General features: G+C 44.7%; 1 protein-coding gene across 1 annotated transcript in view; it reads right to left on the reverse strand.

Annotated features, from left to right (window-relative positions):
- Positions 1 to 12,755, reverse strand: part of LOC126354079 (uncharacterized protein PF3D7_1120000-like) — a 266,538-nt gene that overhangs the window by 164,053 nt on the left and 89,730 nt on the right. Inside the window, exon 2 of the mRNA XM_050003460.1 lies at positions 11,667 to 11,853. Within this exon, the coding sequence (XP_049859417.1) occupies positions 11,667 to 11,850 (184 nt within the window). The 5' untranslated portion in view covers positions 11,851 to 11,853. The remainder of the gene's footprint in view (positions 1 to 11,666; positions 11,854 to 12,755) is intronic.

The raw sequence follows: 12,755 nt of genomic DNA on the forward strand, positions 1-12,755 counted from the left end.
GGCAGCAAATTTGCAGACGTCATCAACATATAGCTCTGAAGGCAATTATAAAATTATCTTGCTGTGCGACATACAGTTTAGGAGATATGGCGTGATAAATATAGAGTAAGGCGAAAGAACAATTTTTCCTGAAAGCTTAAATATTTCTATTTTTCAGTGACAATAAATTTTAATGTGGTGTAAAAAAAGGTAGTTCTCGGATCACTTTATCATGTTCAGGTGCCAAATTATAAAAAACACGACTTTCATTTTTTAATTTCTGGCGCCCTTGCCTTGTACACCCCTCGACGGCAGCGCTGTGGTCAGGCGCCTTGCCGTGTTTACAGTACGTCTCTTGTTTCGGTGAATGAAGTAATAGACGACTGGCAAAACGTGACATGGTCGGATGAGTCACGATTTCAGTTGTTAAGAGCAGACAGTAGGGTTAGAGCGTGGCTCAGACTTCATGAAGCCATAAACCCAGGTTGTTAATAAGGCACTGTGGAAGCTGATGGTGGCTCCATAAAGCCTAGTATACACGACACTAGGTTGGAGGCAACTGCGCTACCGGCCACTGCGCATGCGCGCTGCGCGTTTGCGCAACTCGGTGAAACAAAAGATTTTCGGCGTGTTCCAACTTTGGCGACACTAGTTGCATGTATTTTTGAGGTTATGTGTGTTCGCAGAGTCTAGACAAACTGAAATATGACGTGAGGAGCGAAGAATAATGTTCGCTTTTAGGATATCTATGCTTTGCATAGGTATCTGTGGGATTTCAGTGATACTGATTACAAAAATAAGCAACATATTGCTGCCGCTGAGACCGTCATGTGCGATCACAACATAGATGGTCTGGCAATAGCTGAGCTTCAGGACAAATTTATTGAGTTAGGAGCACATATACAACTGAATTAAGAAAAATACAAACAAGCATAATTCTAACTGTGGCAATGCTCTCGTCTACAGGACTGAAATCCCATTGATCGATCTTCGTTAAGCAATATTGCTGACATTAGGGAAAGCTATACAAATTCAAGAAGCTGCATTCTTAACTCAATATTCATCTACACTACTGGCCATTACAATTGCTACACCAGGAAGAAATGCAAATGATAAATGGCTATTCATTGGACAAATATATTATACTAGAACTGGCATGTGATTACATTTTCACGCAATTTGGGTGCATAGATCCTGAGAAATCAGTACCCAGAACAACCACCTCTGGCCGTAATAACGGCATTGATACGCCTGGGCATTGAGTCAAACAGAGCTTGGATGGCGTGTACAGGTACAGCTGCCCATGCAGCTGCAATACAATACCACAGTTCATCAAGAGTAGTGACTGGTGTATTGTGACGAGCCAGTTCCTCTGCCATCATTGACCAGGCGTTTTCAACTGGTGAGAGATCTGGATAATGTGCTAGCTGGGGCAGCAGTCAAACATTTTCTTTACCCAGAAAGGCCCGTACAGTACCTGCAACATTCGGTCGTGCATTATCCTGCTGAAATGTAGGGTTTCGCAGGGTTCGAATGAAGGATAGAGCCACGGGTCGTAACGCATCTAAAATGTAACGACCACTGTTCAAAGCGCCGTCAATGCGAACAAGAGGTGACCGAGACGTGTAACCAATGGCACCCCATACCATCACGCCGGGTGATATGCCAGAATGGCGATGAGGAATACAAGCTTTAAATGTGCGTTCACCGCGATGTCACCAAACACGTATGCGACCATCATGATGCTGTAAACAGAACCTGGATTCATCTGAAAAAATGACGTTTTACTATTCGTGCACCCAGGTTCGTCGCTGAGTACACCATCGCAGGCGCTCCTGTCTGTGATGCACCGTCAAGGGTAACCGCAGCCGTGGTCTTCAAGCTGAGACTCCATGCTGCTGCAAACGTCGTCGAACTGTTCGTGTAGATGGCTGTTTTCTTGCAAACGTCCCCATCTGTTGACTCTGGGATAGAAACGTGGCTGCACGATCCGTTACAGCGATGCGGATAAGATGCCTGTCATCTCGACTGCTAGTGATACGAGGCCTTTGGGATCCAGCACGGCGTTCCGTATTACCCTCTTGAACCCACCGATTCCATATTCTCCTAACAGTCATTGGATCTCGAGCAACGCGAGCAGCAATGTCGGGATACGATAAACCTCAATCGCGATGGGCTACAATCCGACCTTTATCAAAGTACGCATTTCTCCTCCTTACACGAGGCATCACAACAACGTTTCACCAGGCAACGCGTGTAAACTGCTATTTATGTATGAGAAATCGGTTGGAAACTTTCCTCACGTCAGCACGTTGTAGGTGTCACCACCGGCGCCAGCCTCGTGTGAATTCTCTGAAAAACCAATGATTTGCATATCACAGCATCTTCTTCCTGTCGGTTAAATTTCGCGTCTGTAGCACGTCATCTTCGTGGAGTAGCAATTTTAATGGCCAGTAGCGTATTTCAAACGTCGCTGCAGTGCTCCCTATTCACATATGTTAGAATTTTGAAATATTGCCACTGTTCAGATCTATCTTCAAGAGACTAGTTTGCAAACTATTCTCTTCTTAATGCGGCCTGCTAATGAAAAAGCGTCGTCACCAACTAAAACCGCATCTTATAGCATGCCGAGTGTTCTCGATTGTAATGCACGCAATATGATACGTAATTTCAGCTCTGTCGACGTGCTCAATGCATTACAGTACCTTTATCCCTTATCGCATAATTAAGTCTACTTAGAAGAAACGTGAACAGTTTTGGTGACAGTCTAAGATAATTAAAAGAACTTCTTGGATCTTCCGTTATAAATTATTTCAGCAAGGATGCTAAGTAACTGAGCTGACGTCTTTTCTTCATCCAGTCACGAATCTAAACACGTTTCATACTTTTTTCTTATGCAGCGATTTCACGCAACAAGCTTTAACTCCATCACAACTCGTGCGACGTGCAGTTGCCAAAACTTTCATTTCAGATACAACTCAGGGACCCACAAAACGACGAAACTGAAGTGTATACTGGCGTCGCCGTGTCTACAGTCATATATGAAACCACTTGCGTGCAGCTCATTCCACGCAACGAGTGGCGCAACCCAATGTTCTCGTGTAAAGTAGGCTTAACGATGTGCCCTGTGGTTACGTGGCATGGACTGGGTCCTCTGGTTGAGCTGAACTGATCATTGACTGGAAATGGTTATGTTTGGCTTCTTGGCGACCATTTGCAGCCATTCATGGACTTCATGTTCCCAAACAACGATGGAATATTTATGGTTGACAATGTGGCGTGTCACCGGGCCACAATGGCTCGATATTGGTTTGAAGGACATTCTGGACAATTCGAACGAATTATTTGGCCACCCAAATCGCCCGACATCAGCCTTATTGTACATTTATGGGACATTATGGCGACGTCAGTTCGTGCACAACATCCTACACCGGCAACACTTTCCCAATTATGGAAGGCTACACACGCAGTGTGACTCGATATCGCTGCATGAGCCTCCCAACGACTTCCATGTCACGTTGACTTGCTGTACTACGCCGGGCAAAAGGTCAGAATCGATATTACTATGCATGACAATAATGCGAGAGTGGTATAGTTTGCCTGTAAGCTGAACAGCAAGCTCACTTCAGTGTAGATCGCTGTTTGTTGAATGGGGCTGGCCACACAGTACTCTGCGTTCGCGCGGGGCGAACGCGCCGGGGTGCATTCGATCTGCGTGTTTTTCTCGCTGGGCCCTGCCTACACGTGCAGAAAATGTGCTGCGCTTTCATGACCCGTCTGGGGGAAGCGGCCTTCCTGGAGAACCGGCGGCTACTAATCTATTACAATACCGAAACGCAGTGCAGTGACTGGTGATTTACTAAAATTGTGCTAGTGTTTGTTTGCTGCGTTATTCATATTAGTTACTAATGTAACGCGTTTAATCAAAAATTAACACTCTCCAGACGTGTCTGCGCAATTTGTGGCTGCTGATTTGACAAGCCCACTGCTGAAGTGTCGGTATAACTTTGTGGAACAGTGTGCAGGTGTTACGTATAACGTAGCTGGGCAGAGGGAGTGGGGACTCCAACTGTTCAGCTTGCAGACAGACTATACCACTCTCGCGTTATTGTCATTGTAGCTGTCTTGCTGTATTGTCAAAATGGGGTGTCTGCACCGTATGGAAGGGCAGAAACCTATATGGCTATACAAAATGGTTCAAATGGCTCTAAGCACTTAGGGACTTAACATCTAAGGTCATCAGTCCCCTAGACTGAGAACTACTTAAACCTATCTAGCCAAGGACATCACACACATCCATGGCCAAGGCAGGATTCGAACCTGCGACCGTAGGAGCAGGGTGGTTCCGGACTAAAGCGCCTAGAACCGCTCGGCCACAGCGGCCGGCTATGGCTGTACACCACACGGGAACAAAAGAGCACAAAAACAGATGAACAGAGTGAATCGTGGCCATCAGTTACAGGGTCGATTAGGGAGAAAAATGGGATGGAAAATGGTTCAAATGGCACTGAGCACTATGCGACTTAACTTCTGAGGTCATCAGACGCCTAGAACTTAGAACTAATTAAACCTAACTAACCTAAGGACATCACACACATCCATGCCCGAGGCACAATTCGAACCTGCGACTGTAGGAGCAGGGTGGTTCCAGACTGCAGCGCCTAAAACCGCACGGCCACTCCGGCCGGCAATTGGATGGAATGAATAACAAGCAAAAGGCAGATCTTGGTGAGCACTGACAGTAAATATATTATTAATATTTATAAACAGTGTACACTGAAATTTATTCAGCAACAAAATGTCAACAAGCCAACTTTAGACTACAAATATATAGTCTTCATTCGAGGATGTTAGTGTTACGATCTTACTATGGTATAGATCATTGACGGGCACGGAGGTAAGCAGCAAAATGATCTCTGATACTACGAGTAATCAACAAAATGATTCTGATAATAACCACCAAATGATCTCTTATGATTTTGACGCAATTAGTTCCTTTTGTCCCATGTGTCCAATGTGCAGGAGTACTTTCCATTATGCATGTCACTGTATCACTAAAATTGTAGCTGTCATGTTGTCTCACAAAACTGTGAAGTACACAACACTCTTGTATAACAGAAACCGCCATATCAACATTGACATCGATTCGACGAAGGAAAATTCTCCATTTTTATATGAATTTCAAATGCACATTCTACATAACGCTGTGCTTATGATAGCCTGTAGTTGAAGATTTTTTGTTTATTAGTAAAGTTTTGTGTGGCGTGTGGTCTCATTAAGCAGTCACTTACTGCAAAAACCTCGTCAGCCACAAACAAGTAAGGGCTTGTTAGTTCACGAGGATCATTTTGAAGTGGAGCTGAACCTGATAATAGAAAGTTTGAGTGTAAACGTTTTACCTAATTCAGCTGCTCTGAATACATTACAGTCTCCATGATGAACAAAGACGCCTACGTCTATGAATCTGAAATAGTAATTGCTGTCTGATATGGTGATTAGTACAATAAGAAATTACTTTATTTTATTATAATATTCACTGGCTGATCTTCATATTTCAACGGCTGTTGCGTGTTTTCCATTTATATCCCACGTAAAGAGGGAAGTTTGCGGTCTTGTCATACTCTTTTAACATGTTCCATAAGAACGTGCATATGTCTCTAAACTGCGGCCGTTGTAGATCGATAAAGAAGAAATGGAAAATGTAAAGAATGCATCGAATTCTCAGCCCTGGACACCTGTGAAATTTGATTTGCTCCATTAGAAATGATTGGTGAACTCTTGCGGATTTTCTTTATATTTATATTTTGCAGGACACTTTTGGGAAATTCTCCCCGTTTTCGAGTGCGTTTCCTGTGTGTGAGTTGCTGTAATGCATAGAAATACGCGCAAATTTTAATAATTATCGATATTTCTATAGAGTTAGCCCTCAAACTCTGTGTGAAGATTGATCATTAATCAAAATTTACTCATGTTTTTTAACTCAACCGACGCCAGCGGGCAGCAATCACGGCACGTAATGTAAGGACGGCATTCTTATTTAACGAAATTCTGCACGTAGCTGATATTACAAGTGCGCACGGTAAATGATACCGTAGCTCACACCAACGCACTACGGGTGGGATTTTCTTGTGCTTCACGTTGCGCGAGCAAAGCGCACGTGTGGCCAGTGTACACAGAGGCGCGCGTGTTGCGTGAATTTCAGCATAAACTAGGGATGTCGGTTATCGCTGAAACAACCGGTTATGTCGGATTTTTTCAAAACCAGCTCAACCGTACTATTAAAACCGCTCAAAATAACCGGTTTTCAGTTTTTTATGCCTATTATTTCCTGTAATAAACATACAAATCGAACAAAGATTGAAAAAAATTGACTCCCTCTGTTTCGAGATACACAGAAACAAAATATGTTCTTAAATAGGCAAATAAAAAAACTTAGTCCGTCCACCGTTCGCCGCTTTTCTCAAAAAGTGATAAGTGATTGACTACTACAAAAAATCAGCAGTATTCTACTACTGTTTCTAATTTTTTGAAATTCTGGTCAAAAACGTGTTGTAATCATACCACTATCTGGATATTAAGAATAGTCAGCGCTAAAGGGTGAAAACTGAGATTGAAGAACTTTATTTCTGGTCTTACTTTGTCCGTTTTCAAGGGCTGCAAGCAGATAAATGCATGTTATGTAGACACAGACAGTAGATCAGCTGCTTTATTTTTACTGTAAACTATGGACGAAGTATTAAGTTTTGCGTTTTATTGTGTCACAAGTTGGTTGTGCCTCTGCATGTTTTTAAACATATAAAGCCGCACGGGGTAGCCGTGCGGTCTCGGGCGCCTTGCCACGGTTCGGCGGCTCCCGTCGGAGAGCGTAAGTTAGTTTAAGTTAGATTAAGTAGTGTGTAAGCCTAGGGACCGATGACCTCAGCAGTTTGGTCCCATAGGAACTTAAGTAATACAACTGATGCCCGACGACGACAATGAGAAACTATGGTATAAACCAGATGGGACAAGTCTTACAAATTGCATGTACACACATACGGCCTAACAGGGCCACACCACATGGTAACAGCTACGTTATTGTCTAAGCAATACTGTTCCAATTCTTATGCCATGTACTTGTTGATCGTTTCTGCCGGCATTGTCATCATTTTTCCCGATTAATATAATAACACAATGTTTAAAAAATGTAAAATTTACAAATAAAAATTACTCTTTCTTTGAAAACGGTTTAATGAAAAACGAAGAAATGTAGCACTGCTGCTATAGCTAATTGATATTTCGGTTTCTTAACCTGGTTATTACTAAAATAGTATAGAAACACCTATTATAACCGAGACCAAACAAATACCGAAAAATACCGGTACTTCAGAACTAGAATACCGGTATCAGTAGTAAGCGGTCAGTTTTTCCCATTCCTAACATAAGCGCACGTGGAAAACACGCTCATGAGGCCGTAGACTTCGGATTCAAAACAACAAGAACAAGCAACCATTAAACTATAACATTTTTTATTTACAACTTGTTTCGAAGGCTTTACTTCATCATCATGTGGCAGTTGCAATGCATTACTCTTTGGAAACCATATACGTCGAAATATCTAGAATGTTTTACATTTAAGGTGTGACATGCAGTCGCGTAAGAGGCTTGAGACCATTTTATTATATTATAAATTTCCAACGCTGCTGTTATGACGCTGGGAAAAAATATTTAGTCACTTGATATTCAACAGCTCAATTTTATTTACTCTACTGGCGATTAAAATTGCTACACCATGAAGATGACGTGCTGCAGACGCGAAATTTAACCGACAGGTAGAAGATGCTGTGATATGCAAATGATTACCCCTTCAGAGCATTCACACAGGCTGGCGCCGGTGGCGACACCTACAACGTGCTGACATGAGGAAAGTTTCCAACCGATTTCTCATACACAAACAGTGGTTGATCGGCGTTGCCTGGTGAAACGTTGTTGTGATGCCTCGTGTAAGGAGGAGAAATGCGTACCATCCCGTTTCCGACTTTGATAAAGGTCGGATTGTAGCCTATCGCAATTGCGGTTTATCGTATCGCGACATTGCTGCTCGCGTTGGTCGAGATCCAATGACTGTTAGCAGAATATGGAATCGGTGGGTTCACGAGGGTAATACGGAACGCCGCGCTGGATCCCAACGGACTCGTATCACTAGCAGCCGAGATCACTGGCTTCATATCCGCATCGCTATAACGAATCGTGCAGCCACGTCTCGACCCCAGAGTCAACAGATGGGAATGTTTGCAAGACAACAACCATTTGCACAAACAATTCGACGACGTTTGCAGCAGCATGGACTATCAGCTCGGAGACCATGGCTGCGTTACCCTTGACGATGCATCACAGACAGGAGCGCTTGCGATGGTGTACTCAACGACGAACCTGGGTTTACGAATGGAGAAACGTTATTTTTTCGGATGAATCCAGGTTCTGTTTACATTATCATGATGATCGCATCCGTGTTTGGCGACATCGCGGTGAACGCACATTGGAAACGTGTATTCGTGATCGCCATACTGGCGCATCACCCGGCGTGAAGGTATGGGGTGCCATTGGTTATACGTCTCGGTCACCTCTTGTTCGCACTAACGGTACTTTGCACAGTAGACGTTACATTTCAGTCGTGTTACGATCCGTGGCTCTAACCTTCATTCGATCTCTGCGAAACCCTACATTTCAGCAGGATAATGCACGACCGAATGTCGCAGGTACTGTACGGGCCTTTCTGGATACAGTAAATGTTCGACTACTGCCCTGGCCAGCACATTTTCCAGATCTCTCACCAATTGAAAACGTCTCGTCAATGGTGGCCGAGCAACTGGCTCGTCACAATACGCCAGTCACTACTCTTGATGAACTGTGGTATCGTGTTGAAGCTATATGGGCAGCTGTACCTGTACACGCCATCTAAGATCTGTTTGACTGAATGCCCAGGCGTATCAAGGCCGTTATTACGGCCAGAGGTGGTGGTTCTGGGTACTCATTTCTCAGAATCTATGCACCGAAAGTGCGTGAAAATTTAATCACATGTCGGTTCTAGTACAATAGATTTGTCCAATGAGTACCCGTTTATCATCTGCATTTCTTCCTGGTGTAGCAATTGTAATGGCCAGTAGTGTAGCTATTAAGAACTCAAATCGCGATTCATCTGACCAGACCATAGTTTTCTAATCATCTAGGATGCAACCGATGTGGTCGCGAGCCCAGGAGAGGTGCTGCAGGCGATGTACAGAAGCGCTTTTAGCAAAGGCATTCGCGTCGGTCGGCAGCTGCCAGAGCCCATTAACACCAGATTTCGCCACATTGTCTTAACGGACATGTTCGTCGTACGTCCCATATTGATTTCTGCGGTTATTTGAGGCAATTTTGCTTGTCTGTTAGCACTGACAACTCCACACGAACGCTGCTGCGGTCGATCGTTAAGTGAAGGCCTTCGGCCGCTGCATTGTCCGTAGTGAGAAGTAGTGCTTGATATCTGGTATTCTCGGCACACTTCTGACACTGTGGATCTCGGGATACTGACTTCCCTAACGATTACCGAAATGCAATATCCCGTACATCTAGCTCCAACTACCATTCTGCGTTTAAAGACTTAATTCTTGTCGAACGACCATAATCATGCCGGAATCCTATTCACGTGAATCACCTGAGTACAAACGATAGCTTTGCCAGTGCACTGCGCTTTTATACCTTGGGTACCCGATACCATCGCTAACTGTATACGCGCCCATCGCTATTCCATGACCTTCGTCACCTCATTGAAAATTGCCATGTAAGGTGCTTTAAATGACTTTACTATACCTGTTGATGATTGTAAGGTTAAAACCCGTTGTAATGAAGCAGCATTTATCAGCAGCTCTTGACGGAACTATGAGCTTTTTTATATACTTACGAGCTGTCGACCTAGAAAAAGCGTTCGCCAATATAAAATTGTGTAAAATGTTCGAAATTCAAGGAAAAAAGAGTACGCTACAGGGAAAGATAGGTAACATATAATAGGTAGGCCCTACAACCACCAAGAGGGAACAGTAACAATGGAAGACCAAGAAGGAATTGCCTATATTAAAAAGGGCGTAAGACAGGGATGTAGTCTTTCGCTCCTATTGTTTAATCTATAAATCGAATAAGTAACAATGGAATTAAAATAAATGTTCGTGAGAGGAATTAAAATACAGTGATAACAGTCTGATTACATGTCTATGTTCAATGAAAGGAAAGAAGAATTACAGGACGTGTTGAATGAACAGTCTTATGGTTCAAATGGCTCTAAGCAATATGGGACTTCTGAGGTCATCAGTCCCCTAGAACTTAGAATTACTTAAACCTTACTAACCTAAGGATATCACACACATCCATGCCCGAGGCAGGATTCGAACCTGCGACCGTAGCGGTCGCGCTGTTCCAGACTGTCGCGCCTAGAACCGATAGGCCACTCAGGCCCGCGAACAGTCTTACGGATTGGAAGCAATGAGGAGTAACAGAAGTGAGATTAGCAATAAATCTAAAATGAAAACTGGTTATCACAAAGTAGACGAAGTTAAGGAATTCTGCTACTTGGGAGCAAAATACCCCATGACGGAAGAAGCAAGGACATAAAAAGCGGACCAGCACAAGCAAAAAGGTATTCCTGACCAAGGGAAGTCTTCTCGTATCAAACGTAAGTCTTAATTTGAGGAAAAAAATTCTGAGACTGTACGTCTGGAGCACAAAATTGTGTGGAAGTCAGTATTGCACTGTGAGAAAACCAGAACAGAAAAAAATCGAAGCCTCTGATATGTGTTGCTACAGCCGGCCGCGGTGGCCGAGCGTTTCTAGGAACTACAGTCTGGAACCGCGCGACCGCTACGGTCGCAAGTTAGATGTCTGTGAAAGCTTATGGGACTTAACTGCTAAGGTCATGAGTTCCTAAGCTTACACACTACTTAACCTAAATTATCCTAAGGACAAACACACACACACACACACACACACCCATGCCCGAGGGAGGACTCGATCCTCCCCAGGTTCGAATCCTGCCTTGGGCATGGATGTGTGTGATATCCTTAGCTTAGTTAGGTTTAAGTAGTTATAAGTTGTAGGGCACTGATGACTTCAGAAGTTAAGTCCCATAGTGCTCAGAGCCATTTGAACCAACCATTTTTGTGTTGCTGCAGAAGAGTTTCGAAGATTGGATTGACTGATAAGGCGAGGAATGAGGAGGCTCTCCGAAGGACCGGCGAAACAAGGAAGATATGGGAAACACTGACAAAAAAAAAAATGGGACAGGGTGTCAGGGCGTTTATGACGCAATAACATCCATTGTACTAGAGTGCGCTGCACAGAGCGAGAAGTGCAGGGAACGATAAAGATGTGAATATATCCTGCAAGTAAATGAGGATGTAGGATACAAGTGCAGCTCTAAGATGAATAGGTTGGCACAAGAGATGAGCTCGCTGGCGGCTGCATCAAATCAGTCAGAACGTTGATGCCTTAAAAAAAATAAAAACAAAAAAAAATTCCTGTTAAGCATCACCATTGCAGAATACATTGAAGATTACGACTGTATTTGATCACCCCTCTCTCATTGTCAGTTGCCAAGTTGTGCCTTTGTAGTGCACAGTGGTAGGATGATGCCCACGGCAGATGAGAGTGGCGATGAAGCATGAGGCTCGTCCTCTTACCTTGCAGCTTGGCCACGGCGCCCTGGGTGAGTCCTTGCGCGGCGCCGCCGACCGTCTTGGTGAGGTCCAGTCCGCCCGCCCCCGCGTCGGGGGCGGACCCGTCAGCTGCATCACCACCAACACCAGCACTCGCGCCGTTCTGCGAGCGGGCCGCCAGGAACGGAGCGCTGCTCGCGCACCCCATGGCCTGCAACACCATCACCACGTAGCTGACAACCTAGCGTAAGAGGTGCGAGTATGCTCTGCTGGAGGACGGTGAGTTGGAGTGAGTCAGAAGGCAGTGCAATCCCTTTACATCTACATCTACATGGATACTCTGCAAATCACATTTAAGTGCCAGAATGAGATTTTCACTCTGCAGCGGAGTGTGCGCTGATATGAAACTTCCTGGAAGATTAAAACTGTGTGCCCGACCGAGACTCGAACTCGGGACTTTGCCTTTCGCGGGCAAGTGCTCTACCATCTGAGCCACCGAAGCACGACTCACGCCCGGTCCTCACAGCCTTACTTCTGCCCGTATCTCGTCTCCTACCTTCAAAACTTTACAGAAGCTCTCCTGCGAACCTTGCAGAAATAGCACTCCTGAAGGAAAGGATAGTGCGGAGACATGGCTTAGTCACAGCTTGGGGGATGTTTCCAGAATGAGATTTTCACTCTGCAGCGGAGTGTGCGCTGATATGAAACTTCCTGGCAAATTAAAACTGTGTGCCCGACCGAGACTCGAAGGTTCGCAGGAGAGCTTCTGTAAAGTTTGGAAGGTAGGAGACGAGATACTGGCAGAAGTAAAACTGTGAGGAACGCGCGTGAGTCGTGCTTCGTTAGTTCAGATGGTAGAGCACTTGCCCGCGAAAGGCACAGGCCACGATTTCGAGTCTCGGTCGGGCACACAGTTTTAATCTGCCAGGAAGTTTCGCATTTAAGTGCCTGTCAAAGGGCTCATCGAACCACCTTCACAATTCCATAATAGTTATGCCAATCTCGTATAGTGCGCGGAAAGAATGAACACCTATAATGCCGGCCGCGGTGGTCTCGCGGTTCTAGGCGCTCAGTCCGGAACAGCGTGACTGCTACGGTCGCAGGTTCGAATCC

Source organism: Schistocerca gregaria, chromosome 3 (assembly GCF_023897955.1).
Source record: "Schistocerca gregaria isolate iqSchGreg1 chromosome 3, iqSchGreg1.2, whole genome shotgun sequence".
Lineage (NCBI taxonomy): Eukaryota > Metazoa > Arthropoda > Insecta > Orthoptera > Acrididae > Schistocerca > Schistocerca gregaria.